At 39.5% G+C, this 27,722-nt stretch overlaps 1 protein-coding gene across 1 annotated transcript in view; it reads left to right on the top strand.

The window, feature by feature from the left end:
- The first annotated feature begins 6,461 nt into the window (after window positions 1–6,461).
- The window catches only part of akap12b (A kinase (PRKA) anchor protein 12b), a 74,871-nt gene continuing 53,610 nt past the window's right edge, over window positions 6,462–27,722 (top strand). The window contains exon 1 of the mRNA XM_079830614.1: window positions 6,462–7,073. Coding sequence (XP_079686740.1) covers window positions 6,963–7,073 — 111 coding nt within the window. The 5' untranslated portion in view covers window positions 6,462–6,962. The remainder of the gene's footprint in view (window positions 7,074–27,722) is intronic.

Genomic DNA, 27,722 nt, shown 5'->3' with positions numbered 1-27,722 from the left:
TGTAATGATATAATCCACATTTGACCAAAATTGAGTTTAAATGGACATACGTGCATATTTTACAGTAACGGTGGTCGATACGCGTTCTTCCGATCATTAATTAGAATGGCCAAGTCGCGTTTCATATTGACTGAGGAATACGCTCAGTTTATTAAATAGCCTATGTCTTAGTTTATTAAATACGCTTAGTTTATTTAATATTAATTATAAATGTATTAAATGTCTCTTGCAAACTATGAAGGGACAATGAATCAATACACTGACATGGTAATGCTAGACAGATACTTTGTTTTTACAGTCCTACCGAATTGTGAATATATAATAAACTTGAGAACAGTTGTCAAAAACAAACGTTTGCTGATACTTTACCTCACAGTGTTATTCGGCTATCCAGTGCTGAGCTTCGATGAAACTTCACGAGACCGGCGAGATGCTTCCACAGGGCGGGAAATACGCGGCGTGATTGACAGCTTTGACACCTAATGGATATACGTGAAAATCAGATGACATGATTTCACAACTTTTATATTTGGCCATTTTGCTATGTGAAGCATACTGTATACGGAAATGAACCTGGACATTCAATCCGTCGAAAAATCTCAAAATCGTCAAAATGGACATACGTGGTTTTCATCGGACAGCGACGATATGTCTGTTCACCTACCTCTAACCGATAAACACTCATTATTAAACACATGTTAGACGCTTTATTTCCAATTTATAAATGCCTTTCCAATCTGATATGTGATGGGGAAAAAAGAGTGGAGCGAGTTTGGCAAAAGGCGGATTCGAACCTCGGGTTGATTTGCGTCAAAACTTGATGCTAAGCGTCTTACCCCTACACTATTGCCCCTTTTGTCTGGCCCAACCAGACATTTAGTAAACAACGCAGTATATTTGTACTTAATGTAAATGGCATCTACTTCAGCAAAAATTTTCTGAGAGGGGACCCACCAAGATTTATTTTGCTTCCAACGCCCATGTCCAAAGAGACTAGTTTTGTGAATTTTGGCCAAACCATTCAGAAGTTATAACCAAAAATAGCCATTTTTCATATCTCCTGACCACTAGGTGGCACCGCACCGAGACTGTACAGGTCGCCTCAGGTCATGGTTGTCATAACACACACCAAGTTTGGTCAGAATACGCTAAAGCGTTGTGGAGATATAGCCTCACGTTCATTTTGGCGTGCTCTTCATCAAATTTGTTTGCGAAATCATGAATCGACTTGAATTCCATAACTTTTTGTCGGCATGGTCTGATGATTATCTGGTAATTTTTGCGAAAATCGGAGCAACGGCCTAGGAGGATTTCGAAAAAGTAGGTTTTTCCACAAAATTCATAATTTTCAAGACGGAAAATAACATCATATGGTGCAATCGAGGAATCGGAGGAAAACATACTTTTAATTCTAGCGCTTATGGTTCAGAAGTTATTAGCATAAATGCTAGAGGGATTGAGTTACAGACTCCAAATTTGCTATGGTGACAGTTCAGACTGTCCTCTATCTGTGTGCCAAATTTCATAATTTTCCCGCAAGCGGTTTTATGGGCTGCCATCAGGGATGGATCGTAATAATTCCGACGCACTTTGGGGGCGATACAAGTTATTTTTTATTTTAATTGCCCAATGGTTTCGAATACCCGCACAGCGCTGCCGCTAACAAACGTATGCTGCGTTTTTGCCGCTCAAGTGATAAACACTGCAAGTCGCTTGATCCATTCAGATTTTTAGCTGAGTCCTGAAAAGTGAAGCCAAAGCATCTCTATCGCCCCCAAGGGGCTGGTCCCAGTATAGCTCATAAACCCCGCCCTCTCCATGTAATCTAATGGGACGTGAGACAAACTAAACAATCAAATTACGCTTCAAATACATTTTATTTTCAAAGTTTTAATTTATTAAATAAGTTAAGTTTTAGTTAGTTATTTGATGCTATAAAAACGGGAGGTGTGGCGTCATGATTGACGGCTTCTCTGAGAGTAGTCACTGAGGCACCAACTGACTATTTTCAGGATTTTTGGGAGGTAATTGGAGATTTAACTTTAATTTCTACATTTCCATAACTGTTTATTTCACAACGACATAATGAGTTGTTGGCCAGTAACCCATACTAACCGATTCTGCGGGAGTGTGGACGGGGCCTTGATACCGCGGCTCCACTTCACGCTCACTACAGCCCAGACTCGGGCTCCGAGATGTCAGAGCCATATTTGGACATAAACAGCTTCACTTTATACTCTACACACACAAGAACCAAGGTGAATTTCATTAGGGCAATTACAGGATAATTTAACAAAACAGCTTCAAAACCTGTATCCCATGAATTAAGGACAAAGCTTTTTTCTCATTAAAAGTTTTATGAACTTAGTTATAATGAATTTTAATTGAAGTAAATTGTTAATTCAATGAGAGCCTTATGAAAGATCAGAGACTTACATAAATTAGGTGTTAACTCTTTACTGTATTGTTTTTAAAGGGGTTTTTCAACCCAAAATGTCCCACCCTAATGTCATTCCAAACCTGATGATCTATTCTTCAAAATGCCTTCTTTTGTGATTCACAGAAGAGAGAAAGTCAAACAATTTTGGAATGACATGAGGGTGAGTAAATGATTAGAGCATTTAATAGCAGTACATTTACTTTACGTCATCCTAGCTCAAAATCAGCGCTTTGCTGTCAAGTGCATTTCTATGTGACAAAAGTGCAATATTAGGTTTGTTAACTGCATTTGCAGTTAATTCAATAATCTATCATTATTTGTCCCAGTCCTAATCCTATTTACTCATTTATTTTTAATTTAAGGCCTTAACCCTAGCCCTGGCTGCTATAGACATCCAGAGCAGAAGAAGAATTAGAAAGGGAAGAATCATAGTAAGAAAGCCAATGGATACAAAAGTCAATACCTTCGGTGTTGGACTCCCAGCAGGTCTCACTCTGGTCTGATGCTGTAAAGCTGATCTCCATGTGATACTGATGGAGGAGGGCTCCTGAAAAAGTGAACCTACAGACTTGTTTCAACACTTTCCGTTCAGAAGTTATAATCAAAATGTTTCATATCTTTTGACCACTAGGTGGCACTGTGCCAAAACTCTACAGGTCGTCTCAGGTCATGGTTGTCATAACACACACCAAGATTGGTCAGAATACGTTAAAGCGTTGCGGAGATATAGCCTCACGTTTATTTTGGCGTGCTCTTCATCGAATTTGTTCGCTCGTTATTCGAGAACGGTTTCACGAATCGACTTGAATTCCATGGCTGAATCCAAAATGTACGCGTGGGACATGTCCCCACCACTTTTTGCCAGACTAGATATTGTCCCCACCACTTTTTAAAAGTAATTGAAAAATAGATTGCGGAAGGTGTGTATTAAAGCAATAGCACGATCTACAAATCGTCATTTATCATAATCTAATTCATTCATTTAACACATTTTTCCGCTGGTCAGAAGCTTTTTTTTCCATTACAGATTTGCGCAAAACTTTTGCGATATTTCCTAATAGTCGATAAAAAAATATAGCGAAATGACGGCGTTTCCATTAACTGATGTTATGTGACTAAAAAAACATTTCCTCTCATGATAAGTAATTCTAAAAATTATGCTACATATGTTGTTAGGTTTATGTATATCCCAGCCACCGCATGCCATTATTTTTTAATGGAAGGAGAGGTGTGTGTTATCCAAGCATTGATGGCAAGGAAAGCACCTTATACTTGAGCGGCACATATGAGGTGTTTCTGGGTGTTTCTCTCTCTTATCTGCTTCAAGGTCTTGGTAAATTATGGCATTTTATATTCTATTGTTTTTATGAGTTTAATAAAGAACTCTCTCGTCTTCTGTCCAAACATACCATCATCTGTAAAGAATGGTCGACTTTTACATACGCAGGTTATTGTGACGCATTGCCACATACAGAGACGAGCGAAATGTTTGAATTTGATGGTGGTAACTCAACGGTTTTTTTTTTTTACCACTTAGTTATTTTGGCTTGGAATTTCGTTTGTTGGAAATATAAACTGAATTTAGAAATGCCCTTGAAATTAAAAACTTTGCGTTTAATAAACAAAATATATTTTTGAAATGAACAGCCTTTGGAGTGCAAAATAATCTGTTCCCTGAGTCACGGCCTTTGCTGTTATCAAATAAAAGTAGACAGTTTACTGTTTATAATTATATCTTGCCCTTAGCCTATCTGTATGCCTAAAAATGACGGAGTATTGGGAGTTGTTTCTGCTGTCATAAAGGAAAAAATCCATCAGAAGGCGCCGACGACTTCGTCAGACAGAGGGTTAAAGAAAACGTAGCCTATTTAGTTTCATAGCTAGTCTATGTTTAAATATTATTATCATTTTAATTTCATATGTTGATTATGAAAAATGAGCAGCATGAGTAAGGCACAATCAGATGTGCATATGTCTGGGGACATGGATTTTGGCACTTCATTGAATTTTGTTTTCTAGAAAGACTTTCTTTAAAATTAATTTCGTTTTGCATAAATTGTATTTTCATTTTGATCAATATTTAATCACCTATTTGGCTGTATGTTTAATAAATAAGAAGCAAACCAAGATCGTCGGGTATGGGTTGACGTGCGTAACTGGCCTGTTTCCGCGGCCTTTGAGTAGCCTAAGAGTGGGGTTAGGTTAGGTAAATATAAACTATAGCGTCTTTCTGTTTTAATACATTTCTTGAATATATGTCTTAATTACAGTAGGCCTATAGATAGTTAGGATATTTGTGGCTGCACCGGGGTCTGTCATTACTAGGTTAAAGTTATGCCACTGTCCGGAGAAAATATATGTCGTTTAACAACATAAGATCTTGTTATTACGACATACTTGAGTGGAAAAAAATTATATGTAGGCCCTATGTGGGAGCAATGCGTGACCGTACCAGTTGACCTGTAAATGTGAAAAATGTTTCCATTGCAGTTTTGCGAAAATTTCCTTCTTCGAATTGCCTGAAAAACCACCTCATGCGAGCGTAAAAACTTTTTTTGCAATACATGGGAGTTATTGCGAAATTGACGCGTTTCCATTGGGCATTTTTCAATTCACAATTTAAATTTGCGCAATTTTAAGGGCAATGGAAACGCGGCTACTCTCACACAAGTGCAATTAATGAATACGCTGCAGCCTGCAGCTGTGTTGACTATAAAATGGTAAGTTCGCCATATTTATCTTGCGTATAGAAAAATTTGTGAGTGTGATGCATGTGTACATCAAAGTGAAAATTAAGTGCATTTCCAACTCTGAACTCAGTCCCCAAGTAAATTCGGTTATTAAATAAACATGTAGCAAAACAAGTTGTGCAGTGTCCCCACCACTTTTCAAAGCAAAGTTACGCCACTGGTATTAGTCGACTAACATAGGGAATAGTGAATAGTGAAGGGTTTAGGAGGTGATTTCGGATTCAGCCCTTTTTTTTTTTTGTCGGCATGGTCTGATGATGATCTGGTTAAATTTGCGTAAAAATCTGAGCAACGGCCTAGGATGCGTTCAGGTTTTTTTGTTTTGTTTTTTACAAAATTCAAAATGGCGGAATTTTTTTTCTAGCCCTTACGGTTCAGAAGTTATCATAAACATGAGTGCACCTTTGGACAGTTGGTGGCGCTAGAGAGGTTGAGTTAGAGACTCCAAATGTGCTATGGTGACTGTTCAGACTGTCCTCTCTCTGTGTGCCAAATTTCATAACTTTACCGCGGTTCTATGGGCTGTCATAGACTTCCAGAGTGGAAGAAGAATTAGATACGGAAGAATAATAATAGTAACGCCAACGGATAGTCAATACTTCAGTGTTTGGACTCTAAATATAACGAGACTAAAATGGACTTTCGTATCTCAGAATTGTATTTTGCCCTAAAATGTCTCCTATTGGGCTACCTCAGAGGTTGGTATCCTCTTGACTTACCTTTCTAAATGGTTCATGGTTGTCATAACACACACCAAGTTTGGTCAGAATACGCTAAAGCGTTGCGGAGATGTAGCCTCACGTTCATTTTGGCGTGCTCTTCATCGAATTTGTTTGCGTGTTGTTCGAGAACGGTTTCACGAATCGACTTGATTTCCATGCCTGAATCCGAAATCGGCTCTTATACGCTCAAATAGGGCATTATTTAAGGGGACAGCCATTTGTAGTGGTGTCCTAAATCATAGTGGACATTATCAAGTGCACTCATTCTATCCTGTACTGCATTAGTGGACTAACATAGGGAATACTGATTGAGGGTTTAGGGGGCGATTTCAGATTCAGCCCATAATTTTTGTCGCTATGGTCTGATGATGATCTGGTTAAATTGGCGTAAAAATCTGAGCAACGGCCTAGGATGAGTTCAGGTTGTTTCGTTTTTTACAAAATTCAAAATGGCGGAATTTTGTTTCCAGCCCTTATGGTTCAGAAGTTATTATCATAAACATGAGTGCACCTTTGGACAGTTGGTGGCGCTAGAGAGGTTGAGATAGAGACTCCAAATTTTCTATGGGGACAGTTGAGACTGTCCTCTATCTGTGTGCTAAATTTCATAAGTTTACCGCGGTTCTATGGGCTGTCATAGACTTCCAGAGCAGAAGAAGAATTAGAAACAGAATAATAATAATAAGAAGAACGTCAACGGATAGTCAATACTTCAGTGTTTGGACTCTAAATATAACGAGACTAAAATGGACTTCTCCTATTGGGCTACCTCAGAGGTTGATATCCTCTTGACCACCTTTCTAAATGGTGTTGGGCTCCCAGCAGGTCTCACTGGTTTGATGCTGTAAGGCGTGTCTGGCTGCTCTCCATGTGATACTGATGGGAGGAGGGCTCCTGAAAAAGTGAACCTACAGACCCGTTTCAACACTTTCCAAAGCAGACAACCCTCGGGACGGACTGCAGGGCGCGTTTACACGGGCTGTTGGATACCTACTTCCTTTTGAACGCTCGTTATTTTACTGAGAGTGGAGAAGCAGCGCGGTTTTCATCATGGGAGCGACACCATCCGTGCAGCGGGACGCGAAGAGCCCTGAAGATGCGCCGGAGGACATCAGCGCGGAGCTCAGCGACGCTCGGGATGGAGAAAACGCGGATGACAAGGTAACATTTACGCTTGAAAATAAATATTATCGTCGCGAGCTGACGTTTTGGATGTGTGTGTGGGTGAATCGCTGCTCACCTAAGTTTCCTCGTTCGGGACCCCTTGAGTCGGATGTGTGGCGCAGATAGTTATTGAGCTTTGCTATGTAAACACCTGATACCTCCTGACAGCTGTGACTGCTCTCAGATCAGCAGGTAGAAAACGTTGAGACGTGTTTGCTTGTGCATGTTTTTAAGCTCTATTTTAAGTGTAATGCGTATTTGCAGCAATGCAGTATTGAGACTATTACAGCAGAGATGCAATATTTTTTTTTTTTTTGGACAGAGACAACGATATCAGATGCCAGGAAAAATGAAAATTGAGATATAAATGCATTGGTAACACTTCAATTCTCACTATTAACTAGTTGCTTATTAGCATGCACTAGGATATACTGTTTATTCTGCATGGTCATGTTCTACATCCCTTATAACTACCTCACTAACTATTAATAAGCAGTAATTAGGAGTTTGTTGAGGCAAAAGTCTTAGTTAGTGAGAATTGGACCCTACACGCGTGACCAATGCATTTCTATCTTGTTCCCAATTCCCCATGATGAAGGTGAATGTTCTCAATATTTTATGACAGGAGTCTCTCTAGTGTGGCTCTTTGGTTGGTGGTTGAATAAGTTGTTTGCCTGACATCATACTAGAGTCATCATTCAAGAATATATTATTCAAATGCAGTACTGAAAAGCAAGTCATGCTGATATAATATGGAGAGATTACATTTTAGTATATATTTGTAGAGTTTTCTCTGTGCAACAAATGAACATGGAACAGGTTGTAAGTGGAGCAACAGCACTTTCCCTTTCTTTCTGGAGTTATTCTGTGATGACTCTGTTTAAAGTCCACTCCAGGTTTTCCATTTCCTGCCCGCTGATGCGAGAAACTCACCTCTGTGGCAGGAAAAAACAACACGCTCGCATTGCAATTCATAACTATTTTATGAACTGGTGGCTAATACATCCAACCACATCATATGTTTTCATGCAATCTGATTATTGCGCTCTAATGGTTAGTAGTTTTGTACGTTTTCGTACACCACTGTAAAAAAAAAGATATGATCAATAAGTTATGACAACATATATTTTTACATTGCTACAAGACAGATTCAACTCATTTTTTAAGTCAGTTTGATGTAATTTAAGTTGAAATGACTTAAACATCCAAGTTATTGTACTTAAAAATGTAAGTGTACGAAATCTTCGTAAAATAGTGTTTTTTTCTCACGAGATCAGGTCGGCTCCAACAAAACCTAGGACTTCTTCACTCTTGCGTGATGCCTTGCTTAATTTAGAGACACACATTTGCACTATGCTGTTATTTCTTGTCATGTGCCAAATCACGGGATGCATAACTTACACCTTGGTGTTATATTACTTTCAGAGAGCTATGTATCAAAATGACATGGAGAAGCCATGCCGAAATCGCAGGGGTTTACCAAGATTCAGAGTGAAGATGAGCATCTTATACTATATAGTTACACTTACATTATTTAAAGATGCTCCAGTGGCTCTTAAAAGGGTTCGTTCACCCAAAAATAAATATACTTTCATTTCAGTCATTTCAAACCTGTTTGACTTTTTTCTTCTGTTGAACGTCAAGATATTTGAACAATGTTGGTAACCAAATCGTTTTGTTTACCATTGACTTCCATTATGTGGACAAAACTGGGACATTTCTCAAAATATCTTCTATTTTCCACAGTTGAAAGAAAGTCGTACAGGTTTGGAACGACATCGGGCTGAGTAAATGAAATTTTTGGGTGAACTATCCCTTTAAGTATCATGGCATACACCGAGAGAGATGGTCAAAATTAGCCACAACTGACTATACCTATACAACTATATCAATAATCTAACATTTTAATGTGTTCACACAAGTCTTTTACATGCTTTCACAGAAACCAAAGAGAAAATTCACCAAGCCATTCACTATTTTACACATTCAGAAATGGACTCCATATTGGCTTGTCTATACGTTCTTGTACATCTACATTAGCCTTCTGGAGCTCTTTGGTTTAGGTTTAAAAAGACTTTTACTAACTTGCATCTCCAAGTTGTTCCTTTCAAAAGAGATCAGCACATAACAGTCACAAATGAAACTTTCCACAACAGATCACAGCTTGTTTTAGGAGAGAAATGTGCAGAAATGTGATGAGACACATTTTGTTCCAGAGAACAGTTACAATTTGATGGGTTTTTTTTTTAATCAAAGTACAAACAAGACAATGACCTTGCATTTTATTTTCTCCCAGCATTCCATTCTTCTTCAGCTGTTCAGTTTTATATAAAGTGCTTGACAGTGTTGGGGAGTTGCATGGAACGGCGTTACGTAATTTAATAAAAAAATGAATGTAACTGTAATCCGTTACAGTTACTAAGAAATAAATGTGTAATTAAATAAAACAGTTACTTATGACAATGTTAACGGTTACAAAGGGAGTTACATCTGAATATTTTCTGTAAAAAGCTAGGATGTGTTGAATAATATTAATTTGTCGCTTTGCCTGTTTTTGATGTGAACGATGCCTCCTGCCATTTAAAGGGCGTTTAGTAAAGCAATGCTATCTCTTGTTTGAATCTGCAGCGCTTCAATCCACATCGCCGCTGAAAGCTTTAGGCTACAACCTGTCTGAGAGTTGCCACCTTGAGCGATGGAAATGCGTTCTAGTGCGGGGAATTAAAAAATCATCCAGGAATTAGAAAAGGGCGCAAATAAAACAGTTCAGTGCAAAATGTTTGCCAATTATTAAAATGCTATTGACATCGAAGGTTTCAATGTCGAACATAAGGAAGCAGGTTTTACTGCAGTATAACGATCTAGAATTTGTTTTCTCTTAAAGGAACACGCCACTCGTTTTCCAGTTCCTCTAGAGTTAAACCGATTAGTTTTACCGTTTTTGAATCCATTCTGTCGATCTCCGGGTCTGGCGGTAGCACTGTTAGCATAGCTTAGCATAGATCATTGAATCTGATTAGACCATTAGCATCTCGCTCAAAAATGACCAAAGAGTTTCAACATTTTTCCTTTTTAAAACTAGGGTTGGGTATCGTTTTTTTATTTTTTTAGATAAACCGATACTTAAAAAAAAAAAAAAAAAAAAAAGCCACAAAACAATGGTGGATCACATTAAAGAATGGCTGTTTATTTAAAAATAATAATAAAAAAATCTTTAAATTGGACAATTTATTAAAAGTTTAAAGTATACTTAAATATGTAAAAATAAATAAATACAAAACACAATTTACTTAACAAATTCACAGTAAAACCTAAGCCACCTAACCCAACTACAACAAGCCTAATTTAACTCTAATAACAGTAACTAATAATAACAGTAGTAGTTGGTATGCTACACACCAGCTTCAAGGTTCAGCTTTATATTGAAATATGACCATATTTTCTGGCTAAATATTTTAGAACCCATCGCCTTATTGTTTCCATGGCGATGCTTCTCACATGACACACTGCAGCCGCAATAGTGCTGTATGACAGCTCATCTGTATCGGGTTTATTTCTTTTTTATTCAAAATATTCACAAACTTGCTAACTATGTCACGAACTATCTGATATTCAGATTTTCAAATAAGTGTGAGTGAATGTGTGTTAGTTAATCTATATTGCACGATGGGCGCCGCCATGTTAGTTTGCACCTCAGAGAATCGGATCTGTCGGATTTACATCACATAAATTCATCCTCGTCTCATGAAATACATGAAAGTGAGTGAGCGCTGAACTTGGAGATGAATAGAGTAAACTATATAGTTACTATATAATGTGTTTATATAGTCCCCAGCACTCTCTGTGTAAGCAGGTTGTCACGTTGGTTATGTTGACGGAAGTTAGCCTATTTTCAGGCGCTGTAATATCATTGCGCCGCTGCACTCATGGGACGGCACAAAGCTTTTGATTATTACGTAGGAATGAGAGTTTAGTTCCTAGAAAATCACAACTTTTCATTTTCCGTCGGTCTTAGTACACGATGTAACTACAGAAGAGTCAAGTTATAAATTGGAAAAATATTGAAACTTTTTGGTCATTTTTGAGCGAGATGCTAACGGTCTAATCAGATTCAATGATCTATGCTAAGCTATGCTAAAAGTGCTACCGCCAGACCCGGAGATCGGCTGAATGGATTCAAAAACTGTAGGGGAGTTGGAAAATTAATATTTTTATATATTTTTTTTTAACCTTTAAATATAAATAAATATAACTATCTGTGTTTTTTAGAGCTTAACCCTGCCTTGTTTAAATGTTTGAAAAGGATTAACAGTTGAAAACATTTGTTAGAAATTTAGAAAAGCGATCAAATGTAATCAGTTACATTACTTTAATACAGTTCTTACTTTAAACTAGTTCTTACATTTTAAATAGGGTCATCTGTATTACATTTCCAAAGTAACCTTCCCAACACTGTTGCTTGATGATGGTCCCTGATATTGCTGATCTTGTGTAGATTATGCACCTTTTTTTTTTTTAACAGGCGAGCATATATGAATAGACCTTAGATGCAAAAAGACCTGTTTTGTGACTTTTCCGAATTCTGAGTAAATCTGAGTCTTGACTGAAACATGTCAAGACCTGGCTGTTTGGGGTAGCTCTGGAATATACAAAACTGGAGTGTTTGTTATTTATCAGATAAGGACCCTTGAACAGGTGTGGTCTGGTGTTTGTGTGTGTGCGCGCTTTAGCAATACAACTGCATGCTGTGTATAAAGCGTTTGTGCGAGGCGCCCTACTGGAGATGTGGTTGATAAACATCCTCTCTGGCACACATAGGAATTTTAGTCATTCCTCTCTCTCTTTCGCTCACACTCGCGCTCTCTTAAAATGGGTCAAAACATGGATGAGGTTGAACACCTACTCAGACATCCCCTCACATGGCAACATTTCCTCCCCCTAAAACGCCTCTCAAACACTCACAACAGGGGCTGAACCTCGGCTCTCGACTCTTTTCAGGCTAAGTCCGCAAGACTCAATTGCAAACATAAACTCACAATAATGCCTGTGTTGGCCTTACAATGAGATACACACTCAGGCCTTTTTCCAAACTAACAATGCACTGATTGACAAGTTCATAAACACCCTTTAGTTGCGATTATCTGGATTAGGCTCACACTATTCAACACTCAGAAGTAGTGTTTAACCTGCGTAGACTTATTTAGCATTATGAAGGATGGCATACATGTCAGAGCGGTAATGAGAGAGGGGTGGTGTGGGAGCGTTTGCCATCAGATAAGAGCCTCATAAAGGATGGGACCCGAGAAGAGGGGGAGGAGTGGAGAACGAAGAGAACAGAGGGCCCTTTTAGGATGGGCTGGAGGACAGGTCCCGGGGCAGAGGGGTGCTGTGTGTGCATCGGCCCGAAGAAAGAGAACGAGGGAGCGAGAGAGAGGGGGATTCGGGGAGGGGGACGTGGGAGAAAGATCGCTGGTCTGAATGGGAGCATATCATGTAGAAAGAGTGAAAGAAAGGGCACAGGGAGGGAAAACAAGTAGATGGGTAATTAGCTTGTGCTTTTCAGTTAGGGGTGATGAGAACGGTAAAGATGAGAAATAGAGACAGGGGGTACGGTTTTCATTTTTGTGAAGAAAAAAAAAAGTGAAAGAAATGAGAAAAAAACATTCTTAAATTAGTTAGTTGGTTAGTTCACCCAAAAATGAAAATTCTGTCATTAATTACTTACCCTCATGTCGTTGGACACCTGTAAGACCTCCGTTCATCTTCAGACACAAATGAAGATATTTTAGTTGAAATCTGATGGCTCTGAAAGGCCTCCATTGACACAATGCACTTTACACTCTCAAGACCCTACAGTGGGTCTACAATAACTTTATGAATCGGCGACAATAGTTTTTGTGCGCAAAAAACCCCTAAATAACGACTTGCATAGTGATGACGATTTCAAAACACGGCCTCATGAAGCTTCGAAGCGTTATGAATCAGTGAGTCGATTCAGCAGTTTGAATCGCCAAATTTCAGCAGTTTGAATCGCCAAATTTCAGCAGTTTGGCAGTTTGACACGCGATCCGAATCATCATTCAACTCACTGATTCATAACGCTTCGTAAGTCATTATTTAGGGTTTTTTTGCGCACAAAAACTATTGTCGCCGATTCATAAAGTTATTGTAGAACCACTGTAGTGAGATGGACTTTGTAACGACGTCTTTAGTACCTTTTAAGGGTCTTGAGAGTGTAAAGTGCCATTGTGCCAATGGAGGCCTTTCAGAGCCATCAGATTTAAACTAAAATATCTTCATTTCTGTTCTGAAGATGAACGGAGGTCTTACGGGTGTCTGTCGAACGACATGAGGGGAAGTAATTAATGACAGAATTTTCATTTTTGGGTGAACGAACCCTTTAAGGCTTGTTCACACCGGGACTATTATCGCACACGTTTATCGTCGACGTGTAACGTTTCTGACTAAACAAAGGGCGCCAATGTGAGTGCACACACGCCAGGCTTAAAAAGCATCATTTTTAAATGGGCATTTTTTTAGTTTAATGCGCCGCGTGGAAAACTGGCTGGCCAAAGAGATTGGTGCTTTTGTTCACGTGCCTGGAGCTGCTGAAGTTACAGTAAAACTCGACTTGGTGGCGCTCAAGCACAAAACGATCTTGCCGAGCACATATTGATACCTAAGAAGAAGAAGACGACGAAGAGGAAGTAAGTAGATGCAACCTCCTCCAGTTTCTCTTGAAGCCAATATGGAAGTGAGTTAAACTGCAATTCATCGACTGGCCACTAGAGGCAGACTCCAGAAGGAGCAGAATCTCATTGAGCTCATGATAAAATGCCCAACTTTACAGCAGAAGAACACATGTTTACAGTCTGGGACAAACTGTGCTTTTGGTCTATACGGCTAATTTTGCTCTTCATGACGACTGTGAGGGGGTGAATTATTTTAGAACTCATTCGTTTACATTATATAAAGCATTAAAGTTCTGCATAATTAAGGGCGTGGCCACTTTGAGTGACAGGTGGATTGTCGTTTGTCTGCTGTCTGTTAGTCATCACGTCACCTCAGCTCCGCCCACATCCCGCCTCTTTGCCCATTTTCTGTTATCCGGGACCCTACTTTACGCTTCAAAACTGCTCTTCAGAATCCTATGGGTGACGTCACGGACACTACGTCCATATTTTTTTACAGTCGATGGGTAAGATGAATGTAGAGCTGCTGGTCTCTTTGGTGTCTGAACACAAAGAACTTTATGATAAACGCCACAACGACTACAAAAATCTCCATAAGAGGGAGTTGTTATAGAGAGGAATTGCAGATCAAATAGGATTAGATGGTGAGTTTCCATCGAATCCTATTTGATCTGCTATCAAAAGCGCCATCTACTGTCAGTTAGTGAATTTGCATGTTCACTCCACGCATCGCCAGTGAAAATCGCTTGGGTATGAACACAAAGACATGTCCAAAAACGCTGACGATAAGCGCGCGATAATCGTCCCGGTGTCCACCCAAAATTTTTCTCCTGCAGCTAGCATATTTTTCGGATTGTTTTTAATGGAAGCGCCGTGTTTTTAAAACGCCAGTAGCGTAATGAGGCGCTGAGCATCTATTTCACAGGTCGCCGAGAGTTGAAGTATGTTCAACTTTGGGTAAAACCAAGCGGCAACCTTCCAGTCTCTCTCTTGAATCCAATACGGAAGTGACTTAAACTGCAATTCATCAACTGGCCACTAGAGCCTCCAAGAGGGAGTCAATCCCATAGACCCCCCATGTTAAAATGCCAAACTTTACAGCAGAAAAAACATGTTTACAGTCTGGTACAAAAAGTGGTTTTGGTCTATATGGCTAATTTTGCCCTTCATGACGACTGTGAGGGGGTGAATTTTTTTATAACTCATCTGTTTAAATTATATTAAGCCTTAACCTTCTGCATAATTAAGGGCGTGGCCACTTTGAGTGACAGGTGGATTGCTGCTATGGTTGAGCTAAGCACCTCAGCTCCACCCACGTCCCGCCTCTTTGCCCATTTTCAGTTATCCGGGAGTGACGGTAACACGCTGGCAAGATGGCGACGAACGGTTCAAAACTGCTCTTCAGAAACCTACGGGTGACGTCACGGACACTACGTCCATTGGTTTATACAGTCTATGGGTAAAACACAGTGCTCATCACTGTCACTTTTTACCCAGCCGACCAATCACAGTGGCGGGACAAATACAACACTGACCAACCGCCACATTCTGCTTGTACAACATCTACAGATGACAACAACAAGCATAATAACGGAACAAAACCATTTAAAACAAGAGCCAAAGCATACTTTAACCTTTTTAAATAGAAACAATACAGAAACAAACTATCTGTGAAATGAGATACTAGTAACACATCCACATATATTCTTTATCATATCAAGCAAAGTGTCTCAACTGGCGCCACCAAAACAGTCTCAAGCCTTTCTGAAGAGGTTTTTCAGCTGGATAAAAATGAGCCTTATTTCAAAAGATACTGAACAGATGCTGGATGAGATGTTGACTCTCCAGCTGTCACACTGAATACACTACCTGTAGTGTTGAGAAGTGAGGTCAGGTGGAAAAAACATACTGTTGGATAGACCCAATTCTGCCTAATCTCCTGGGGCCGTATTCACAAAACATCTTAAGGCTAAAAGTAGCTCCTAACTTGCTGATTTAGGAGAAACTCTTAAAAAAGAATGGCCTTGTCAGTCTTAATTTTAGGACTTGAGAGTATTTCACAAAGCATTTTAGTGATAAAACCAGCTCCTAAATCTGTGAAAAGACTCTTAGTCACCAAGACCAAATCACAAACTATCCTTTTGCCCAAAGACACTGCACACCATTGAGGCAATAGCGATAGAGCATTGGGTGCTGTGCCTTTTCTTCATAAATTCAATAAATATTTAGATAGTTTTTAATCTGCGATGACATAACATTAAGGTTCATTTATGCATAGGCAATATGCATTGAATGATGGAGAATAAAACATTGCGGTCAAGTTGAAAATAATGTCCCATCGTCTGCGCTGATTGACTTGTGGGCAGCTTGGGTGACCCGAGTTCAGGTGACCCGAGTGGACCTTTCCCGATACCATCCATCCTTTTTCTCTCACTTTTTACTTCCTGCATCATAATAAAAAGACACAAATAAAACTTTAATAAATAAATAAATGAAAAAGAAATAATGTCTGATTACCTGTGGCAGTTGTTTCATGAGTTCACTCTTACAAACGATTGGATAGAGTAAAGGAGTAAAATAAGCTGTGTTGTCCGACGGGATCAAGAGCAAACCCAGAGTTCTCCCTCGAATCCCCGGCTGGGTCGAGAGTGAAGATTCAGGTAAAACTCGAGGTAAATATGCCTCCTCTTGAGCTGAATCGATAGTGCTCCTCCCGAACTTTGTTTTTTAAAAATGTATTTGTCACTAAGGCAACAGCCTAAGGCACACCTATGCAATAATCATCTAATAAGCATCTTGATATGCCACACCTGTGAGGTGGATGGATTATCTCTGCAAAGGAGAAGTGCTCACTAACACAGATTTATGAACAATATTTGAGAGAAATAGGCCTTTTGTGTACATAGAAAAAGTCTTAGATCTTTGAGTTCAGCTCATGAAAAATGGGGGCAAAAACAAGTGTTGCGTTAATAATTCTGTCAATCGATCCTCATAAATACTACACACTGCACCTTTAAGAGCAAACTCTTACCTAAGACCTATTTGGTAAGATAAAATGTTTTGTGAATACGGCCCCTGATCTCAACTCAACTGTGTCATCTTCTGAGTAAGGTCTAATGTAATACCATTAGGTATCATGAACACTATTTTCATCATTTCTGCTTATTTCTAGTTGTATAAATGAACTTTATTTATGCCTGGTTTCACAGACAAGGCTTAGGTCTAGTCCCAGACTAAAATGCATGTTTGAGCTGTTTTAACTGAAAGCAACCTCTTAAAATATGTCCGTGTCATTGTTTTGTCTCAAGATGCACCGCATACATTTTTTTTTTCTTAAATGTCCTAATTTAACTAAAGCCTAATCCTGGCTTAATCTAAACCACATGTCTGTGAAGCCTCATGTCAACGTATTATGAATTAATTAACATTTATAAAATAACAATACAAATTTAAGATTTAAAAATACTGTAAAAAATATATTGTTCAATGTAGTTCATGATACCTAATTCGTTAACTAATGTTAACAGATTGAACCTTATTGTAAAGTGTTACCAAATAATATTTAAATAAAAAAACATGAAGTCTGCACTTCAGCAGTTTTTGATTCTTAACATCATTCTCCTTTTGTGTAACTAAGTGTCTTGATATCAGTGATTCTTGTTCATGACCTGTGCTCAATGAGTCCTATGGTCAGAGGATCTGACCCAGGATAGGCAGATGAGTGAAAATAGGAGCTGGAGTAAGATATTATGTAATATAGGATGTGATAGAAGTGCACGCAGACATCAGGGGATCAGTGGTTTAATGAGGGTTTGGCATCGCCGGCCTGTCAGGCTGTTTGCTCCACCGTCCCATTCACTAATGCACCAGAGAGGGAGTGGGGACTTCCTGAGGTTCGACTGCAGCGAGGAATTTGTTAAATGTCTCAATCAGTTGAAAACGTTGTCTGTTTAGCTGTATAATGTAATGTAATATAATGAGCAATATCACACGGTTAGCAGATCTCAAGTTGACGGTTTAACAGTCGAGCCCAAGCCTCTGTTACTGATTCTGAAACGGCACTTTAGATCTAGAAACGCAGGAACGCTGAGTCGCTTCATTGAAGATTGTGTTATGAAAGAGAGATCGACTAAACGAGTGTATTACCTGCATCTGATATAGCATTCATTCTTCAGCTCCATGTCCATAATATTATATCTATTATAAAAAAATCAGTTTGATTTCGTCCTTTTAAAAGATTCCCCTAGACCAGTGGTTCCCAACCACGTTCCTGGAGGACCCCCAACAGTGCACATTTTGCATGTCTCCTCAATCAAACACACCTGATTCAGGTCATCAGCTCATTAGTAGCTACTCCAAGACCTGATGTGGGTGTGTCAGACAAAGGACACATCCAAAATGTGCACTGTTGGGGGTCCTCCAGGAACGTGGTTGGGAACCACTGCCCTAGACCATGCTATGGCCGTTTTGAGTTTCCCAAAAGCATTGTAAAACAATAGCCACCAACGATCTCTACGATCAACGGAGGCGTACAGTGCTTTTGGGAAACGCAGCCCTGGGGCCTCATTTATAAAACTTTGCGTAGGATTTGCGTCAGAAGTGGCGTACGGATGAAACATAGGACGTGCGTACGCACAGAAATATTCGGATTTATAAAACCGTGCGCACGCACATCCTACGCAGTTTTCCTTTAATAAATCACAATCAATTCTAAATGTAGCGCAGCTTTTGCGGCTTCATGTCACGCCCATAGTTGCCCATAAATAGTCTGTGAAACGCCCACAAGTTAATATTCATCGATTGCGAAATCATGGCAAACACAGAGAGGAAATAAAAAAAACGTAACTTCACTCAATTTGAAGTAGAAGTTATTGTTGGCGAGGTGGAAAAGAGGAGAAAAATGTTTTGGAGGGCACAGTGTGGGCATTACTAATGCCAAAAAGGCACTTGAGTGGCCAAAGGTTGCAGACGCTGTAAATGCTGTAGCCTCACAACCTCAGACCGTGGCCGAAATAAAAAAAGAAATGGTCGGACATCAAAGCCGAGGCAAAAAAGCGTCTAGCGCTCCATCGCCAGAGTGTGTCCTCGTTTGCCAGCAAGTCTTCTTGCTGTCTGAAGATGTGTTCACTCCGACTCCTTCCATTTGCCACATCTTCTAGAGCGCAAGATCAGCCATCGTGCTATCTATCTATCTATCTATCTATCTATCTATCTATCTATCTATCTATCTATCTGTCTGTCTGTCTGTCTGTCTGTCTGTCTGTCTGTCTGTCTGTCTGTCTGTCTGTCTGTCTGTCTGTCTGTCTGTCTGTCTGTCTGTCTGTCTGTCTGTCTGTCTGTCTGTCTGTCTGTCTGTCTGTCTGTCTGTTTAATTGCATCTATATCTGCTCCCCCAGACGGACACATTGACGAGAATATCTTTTTTGCACATTATTTCGTTCTGTTTACCATATTATTTATGAGGATGAATTGCATAACATGGCAATATTATTGCAGAACATATTTCACTTTTCTTTTTGCAAATATGTGTTAATTTGCATTTCTGTTATAATTTTCGTTTGATTTTGTTTGTTTTACACTGCAGATCGATCAAACGGGTGTTCTTGTAGACTGTTAATTGTAAGACTTGCTTTGTGAAGTCTTCATGTTATTTATGAGAGGCAGTATTGCCATTTCTTTTACACAACGGTCTACAGTTTCACACACTTTCACGTGTTTCTTCCATCTGCCGACGGTGTCGCCATTTCTCATTTCACCCGTTTTTGTGCGTACGCCTGGGTCAGAGCTTGCGTGAAGGACCGCACATTTTCCCGTCAAGTTTGCTTTTTATAAATACCAATTATTGCGTAGAGAGCGGCGTACGCCTTCTTTTGTGCGTACGCAACGTTTATAAATGAGGCCCCATGTCTGATATTGTCGTGTTCTGGTCGCGTAACGTGGGCAGCCACCCCATCGTTTTCAAAAGTCTCCATTTTGGTCCGTTTACACTTAACCTGGCTCCGCCCTCCTACGTACTTCTTTTCAATTTTTATTTTCCTTCAGTACGTCGTCTGGGATTGCGGTGTATTCGCTGGTTTTCTATATAATATAATTAATATAATATAATATAATATAATATAATAATATAATATAATATAATATAATATAATATAATATAATATAATATAATATAATATAATATAATATAATATAATATAATATAATATAATATAATTAATATTGGAGTCTAAATGAGTATAAGCCTATGGTATAAGCCCAGAACCTGGTGATCATATTGATGTATACATTTTTTCAAGGCATTATCATATGACAGTTTTGAATTGCAGGAAGGGAGAAGTAGGCTGTGTGAAAAGACCATTAGTCTTTTATTAGAGGAGAGAGGGAGGCACTTACAGTTAATCCACTTAGATGAAGGATGCAGACGGAGAGAGAGTCATCAGCCAGAGAGAGGGAAGGTAGAGGAGAAGAAGAAGAAAACACATGAGGAGGAATGAGGAAAATATATTTAGGTATGTCGTCAGGTTTTGTAAAAATATTTAGTCCCTTTAGTAGTGATAATCTGTTTATGAGGTGTTTAGTGAGTGTTTATTAAGTTTTTGTTGGGTAATTACATTAGTCATTAAAGGGACCACCCTGTTTCAGAGCAGGACTTCCTGTCCAGAAAAGGAAATTAGAGGAGGCATGATGCTAATGAAGTAACGTCCTGTTTAAAGCTCCAGTTATTCTCCTGATTATTAGTTTGAAGCAGAGATGTAAGCTATTTTTAATCGTTTAACTTAATTTATAGTCACATGGAGCTTGTACAGGCCCATCCTCAAGTGTACTTCTCAAGGGTGACAGAAGGGCAGACAGCAAAATAAACTATACACTTTTACTGAAGTCAAACTGAATCACTTTTATAAATATTTTACATGCTAAAAAATTCAGAACATGTCAACAAAACAAAACAAAACAAAAAATATATATAGATATAGGGTACAACAGGGCTAAAGGCACACCTTAAGAAAAAAATTGCTTTTCAATATTCATATAGTGTATGATTACAGAAAATATATACCACAGTATATGTATATATATATTTTTTTTCAAGAATTGAATACTTTTATTCAAAAAGGATGCATTAAATTGATCAAAGGTGACAATAATGGCATTAGAGTGTTACAAAAGATGTATATGGGTCAATGACAAATAAGATTTTTTTTTTTTTTTAAGATAAAAAAAATAAATAATTTTAAGCAAAACCGTTTTAAAATGCATTTTTATGTCCAAAAAATGTATGGTGTTGATTCATATTGGTTTTTACAGCTTTTAAGACAGCATTAATTCATTATTAAATAAGATTTATGATTTTACCACCCAGAAAATGTCATTTGGTGCGACCATATATTCATTTAAAATAATATACATATACAATATACATATGAACCATTGTAAAATGCATATCACATGGTAAATTCCCTTTCCATTTTCTGTGTATTGCCCTTTTAGTCCAATTCATATAAACGGACACTTTTCTTTGTGTTCAGAACACAATTTTCCATAAGGAGTTTTTAGGGGTTTTTTTTATTTTGTATTATTTGTATACATTATATAATGGTATACATTTATATTTCTTACTTCATTTTGCAATTGCAGTGGGAATTGATACTTTTAAATGTAAATTTGCTGGTCGCACCACCTGACATTAGGTCTTTGAAACATCCCAACTCGAAAAGTAAAAATTTCAAGAGTATCTTATAAAGGAAATATTGTTCATGGAAAATAATGAATTCGGACACAAAAAATACATGTCATGTCATTGACCCATATACTGTTTATATTTTATTCACCGGATAATCCTGAAAAATGTATAATTGTTAAAAAATGTATATCTATTAAGCAGCGCTTGAGCATCAAATCATCATATCAGAATGATTTCTGAAGGATTATGTGACACTGACGATGCTGAAAACTCACAAAGAAGTAAATTACATTTAAATAGAAAACAGTTATTTTAAGTTAGTTTATCATATATCACAGAAATGCTGTTTATACTGTAAATCAGCCGTAGTGAGCATAAGACGCTTCTTTACGGTTTTGTATGCATTGTTTCGTTTACTAATGTTTTCTTTAATTTGTTGTGTACAGAAAGGAGCTTTAATTGTGTTCAGAAACACAGGCAGTCTTCTCACTGATCCTGACCCTGCCAGTGCCATCACACTCTCTCTGCGGCTCTCTCTGATTAGGACCTGTTTACATGGGTCAAAATAGAAGGGTCCTATTTTCACCAGCCAACTCTCACTGTCCTCCTCCATCACATTCACTCGCTTTTTTGTTTTCCACTCTCCTCCTCCCCTCTCTCTCTCTCTCTTTAGAAGTAAACTTGGCCTCATAAAATGTTAATAAGTGCCAGAGTTACATAAAAACACAGTCTTCCAGAATAGACAAAACACAGGGCAATGAGGGCAAAGGCAGAACGGAGAGACGGTTGGTAATACGACATGGAGAAAATAAATATTCAGTTCTTTTTTTTGTCAAGTTTTCTCAAGTAAACAAGCAATTCCATCGTATTCCCTTATCTTCGCTGCAGATAGTGCTGATAAAAGTAAAGCGCTGGAGATCCCAGGCTAAGTGCTTTCATCAGGGGTCGGCGTGCATCAATAACGTTTCATTACTGCCCCGCCAGAAAAAGACCATCCCAGTCAAGCGTTCACTTTTGTCTGCACTTCACAGCTCGAGAAACCTTTTGTACTGCTGAACAACAACTAAAGTCTGCTTGCCTCACAGCGTAATGCAAATGTAGAGGAGACTATCGACATTTCCAGATAAACATCCTCCGGAAGCTTCACTGCGATGGATTCTGGGAGTCTTTTGGATTTGAATGTGAATCCTCAATCGCAGGTGACCGAATGCTTTTGAATACATGCTTTTGAATTATTGGTATCCTCGTTTGCAGTTAAATGCATGAACAAAAGAAGATGCTGAGGGAGTAAAAACTACAGCGTAATGATGTTCTTTTTCTCTCAAAGCTGAATTGGTCTGGCAGATTGTGCCGTCCAGCTGGTCCCAGATTGTTTGCATGCTAGTTTTATTGCTTAGTAATGCTGATTGGTTTTAGCTGATGTCATAACAGTTGTTTCTCTGTAAATGGGCGGATGCAGCCTCCGCATTTTTACACGGGCGAGTTGTGAGTGCTTAACGGTCCTCTAACCTGTGCAGTGTAATGCTAGTAGCAATCAGCCTCAGAATCAAAGAGATTATGCAAATATAATCACTCCCACACGGAGTAATAACGATGAAGTCAACAAAATTAGGCAGAAGCCACAATCAGCGGATGGTACTGGATGTAATGTCTTCACAGACAGGAACCACTCCCATTCAAAGGAACCTCAAAGCAGATGATCTGATATGCTTTTGCTCTTGGAGGGAAATTGCAATAATTATTTCACTGCTCTTCTATTTCATTCAATTGGTTATGATTCTTTAGCAGTTATTTGTATAACAGCTGCTCTTACACTTTGCACACTTTGGGCTCTATCACACAATGCGACGCCAGATGCGACACAAGTGTGTTTTGCTAGTTTCAGCCCGACGCAGTTCTCATTTTAACGTCCAGCGCCACGTTATTTAAAAATCAAATGCACCATCTGTTCACCCATGGGCGTCTGGTCTGAAAAGCAGGTGTGTTCAGGAGCATTGTTGGCGTGCTATTTGGAGGAAATGAAAACGCCATTGACCTGCTCTAAAGTTTTTTGTGTTATTTAAAGGGTGTGTTAGTATAGGCGGGTGCACAACGCACATACACTCAGCATATTACACACACATCACACAAACATGCCAAATATAAAAAATAAAAGGATTATAATGTAAAATATTATTATCATGTGCATAAAGATAAAAATTCCTGCATGTCATAATGGATAGTCAGAATTACCTATTTGCAGTAATGACGAATGAAAGTGGCTAATTATTTAGCCAATCGTGGCAATACATACATATATTTAAACTGACTCGTCAGGTTGAGCATGTCTATATTCCTCCATGTAAATAGTGAATCCGCCATGGTGTGAGCGCAACTGGCTTTTAAAGGGAATGGGAGATGAGACTCTGATTGGTTTATTGCACGTTACGTCCAAAACACACACATGACTCATTAAGAGACTAGGGACAACCCTTTTGGACCATGTGCCGGGTGCACCAACTGTTTTTTCCGCCGTTAACCTAGCAAAAGGATCATGGAGGATCAAGGAGCTTCAGATCATGTGCTTAGATCGTTAAAACAGGGCCCTAAAGGGCAAAATCACTAAACCGTTTAGTATGTTGTATTTCAGTGCAAACCCCTGCATCTTCTTTTCTAGGGCTGCACGATATATTTAAATTATCAAAATATAGCAAATGTACATGCATAGAATAGACATACACATAACTTGCTTCACGTTAAGAAGAGTTATTAAGCACGATAAGCTGCTGAAAACGACTCATTGCGGTACACGCTGTCAGACACGCGTCCAAAGCGTACGCACAGAAAGCCGCCTCTCAGACAGCGTGAGATCCCGAATTCAGTTCTCTTTCGCTGCTTATTGCACTCAGATTGTCAAATACATACACAATTATGTCAAAATGCCTGCTTTGACGAGTATTCATGTAAACACAGTCGGTTACGTCTTAAGTGAATGTTATCAGTTGAGAAAAAAATCGGATGCGTGTCAATAGGATCCGTGCATTAGGTCTTAAAGTGACAGCCTGCTAATACAGACAGGTGAGGTGAATAACACTGATTATCTCTTCATCACGGCACTTGTTAGTGGGTGGGATATATTAGGCAGCAAGTGAACATTTTGTCCTCAAAGTTGATGTGTTAGAAGCAGGAAAAATGTAGCCTGGTCTTACCAGACTCTCGTACATTTCATTTGTACAGAGAGTCTGGCCGCTCTCCATTGACAAGCGTTAACTTCCTTGAACTCTGTTGAAGTTTAAAACTATTGGATCTGCCAAGAGTCACTCTGGATCTGCCTAACCAATCACTAACATTTGGTCATGACGTATTCTCAGTGTCAGTGATAAAGCCTCGTGCATTCGGATTGTGATTTGTTCACGGTGGAGAGGAGAGTTTTGTGATCGGAACGCGCCGCTCTCGTGGTGCATCTCGTGCAATCATAACATGATTGTGCTGTAAATAAAATGTCATATGCTTGGTATGATAAGAATAAATGCTGCTGTAAATAACAGCCCAATTCAAATGTTTACGTGCTTTTCTTCTTTAATTTTTTGACCGGTGATGAAATATTTTGCTCTTGTAAACACTTGCCAGCATTTAAAGAAATACACGTCTAGAAATGCATCCGAATTATAGCGCATGCAACCGTACGGTGCTCTGCAGGGGTCTAAAAAGGATATAAACAGTGAATTTTATAGTGATATATTCTTGAAAACTCAGAAATGTGCATTCTTAGAGTAATTACATTTCCACATGACGTGGTGTTTGTCAAAAGCAGTCGGTAATTCAGCCTGGGTTTTTTTCGCGGGTGGTGGGAGACGGACGGCTTCAGCAACTCCTTCACCACTAACGGAGCGAGCTGAAAAATACTTTTCCTGGACCACAACATCATGGCCACCAACAAAACTCAGCAGCGATTGTTCTTGCTCCGTGTAACGAAGTTCGTTTGTTCAGGGAAGAAGGAGGCGGGAACCGGCGAACGTTTAACAACTTTTAATCAAATAATAAACACAAAATGAAAGTAAAATCGGCAGCCCCTCACTGACGACTGCCGCGCACATACATAACAAAACGTAAACAAAACACAACTTAAAATCCAGGCCTGGTCCTCTCTCGTCCTTCACTGGTGTCGCTCGTCCTTATATGCCTCCGTGCTCCCTCATGAGAGGACTCGAGGCCGGTGTGTCTCATTCTCAATCCCGCACACCGATCTCGCTCACTCGTCCACCTCGCCACACTCCGGCTTTAACTTCTGGACATTCGTCAGCGGTGCCAGTGCCACACATTTGCATTTTTCACCGCCGCCATTACTGAACTACAACTCATACTAGCGCACAACATCAATGTCATCGTTCTCAGCCACTCCCTCTGTTCGCTGATTGGACCGGTAAAAAATTGTTCGGGAGAAAACCTATATACAGCAGTCCCAGACGGAGTACTGAAGGAAAATGAAAATTCAGCGGAAGTACGTAGGAGGGCGGAGCCAGGCTAGGAAAAATGGGCAAGCGTAAGGATTTGAGCAAGTTTGATAAGGGCCAGATTGTGACGGCTAGACGACTGGGTCAGAGCATCTCCAAAACTGCAGCTCTTGTGGGCTGTTCCCGGTCTGCAGTGGTCAGTCTCTATCAAAAGTGATCCAAAGAAGGACCAGTGGAGAACCGGCGACAGGGTCATGAAGGACCAGTGGAGAACCGGCGACAGGGTCATGAAGGACCAGTGGAGAACCGGCCACAGGGTCATGGGCGGCCGAGGCTCATTGATGCACGTGGGGAGCGAAGGCTGACCTTTGTGGTCCGATCAAACAGACGAGCTACTGGAGCTCAAACTGCTCAAGAAGTTAATGCTGGTTCTGATAGAAAGGTGTCAGAATACACAGAGCATATCAGTTTGTTGTGTATGGGGCGGCACAGCCGCTGACCAGTGCCCATGCTGACCCCTGACCCCGCCCAAAGCACCAACAGTCGCACGTGAGCATCAGAACTGGACAACACCACACACCGATTAAATCGCGTGGATGGCCGGGTGTGTGTGTGTGGCTTACCTGAGAAACACATGGCACCAGGTGCACTATGGGAAGAAGGCGTGGCGGCGGAGGCAGTGATGCTTTGGGCAATGTTCTGCTGGGAAACCTTGGGTCCTGGTTCAGACCATATCCAGCCTTTCATGGAAACGGTATTCCCTGGTGGCTGTGGCTCTTTCAGCAGATAATGCGCCGCCACAAAGCACAAACAGTTCAGGAATGGTTCATTTCCTAGTGATGTTGACAGCAGTAATGCATCAAATCATGGAGAAGAGCGTTATACTGTGTATATATCTAGGCGAGTGCAGATTGTGTTCAGCACAGGTTATTTGGGAGTTTTTGTGCTTATACATTATTTGAATAATAACTTAAGTGAATCTGTTGCAAAAACGCAGACAGCATATACAAATAAAAAATGCTGCACATATCAGTCTTTGTGAATCTCCCTTAATGTACCATTTTCCTTGTGTATGAATGCATTGCGTTTCAACGGTGTGGGTGACCTTTAGCTGTGCTCCTTAGGGAGACGTAGTTCAATGAGCTCAATGAGCTGTAGTAATTAAAGTGTGGATTTAATTTAACATAGAGTCATAAGGCATTGGCAGATTCATCTTTCTACTCTCCTAACAGCCCTTCTGAGTTAAGAGTGAATGATGATATTAGTACCCAGCTGTTTGTGTCAAGACCCCTTAACAACTGATTTCTAATCATTGATGAAAGGATGTGGATTAAACAGGACGTTTGATAGCAGATTGTGCTGGCTGTGACGGAGGAAAATCAATGTTGGAAACAGGCCCTATAGCATCCGTTTAAGTCACGGCAAAGCATCACTAATGGATAATAATTATGACTCAGTGTTTGTGTGTAAATGGCTCAGACCACCATGGTGAAGTGGTTTGTTTAGACAGTGTACTATTTCTTTACGAGAAAGGATACTTTTTGTGTGGCTGTAGATTTTAGTATTTATTTATATTGATATGTAAAACTTTATTTACATAGAATTATTTAAAACAGTGTTTACAATGTGCTTTGCAGAAGACACACAAGTAAACTTCACATAAATACGTATAGAAACAGAAAAAAAACAGAGTAAGAATAAAAATAAAAGATTAAAATAAACAATAAATTAAAATAAAGGAAGAGGATGAGATTAATTGAGGAAAAGGTGAGGTGGGGCCGCCATGGATCGGATTTGTTTGCTCAGCTCATCCCACAGATGCTCGATTGGATTGAGATCT

The sequence above is a fragment of the Gobio gobio genome (assembly GCF_949357685.1).
Source record: "Gobio gobio genome assembly, chromosome: 12".
NCBI classification, from domain to species: Eukaryota; Metazoa; Chordata; class Actinopteri; order Cypriniformes; family Gobionidae; genus Gobio; species Gobio gobio.
The sequence above is the reverse complement of the archived record's forward strand: the minus strand, read 5'-3'. Positions and strand labels throughout refer to the sequence as shown.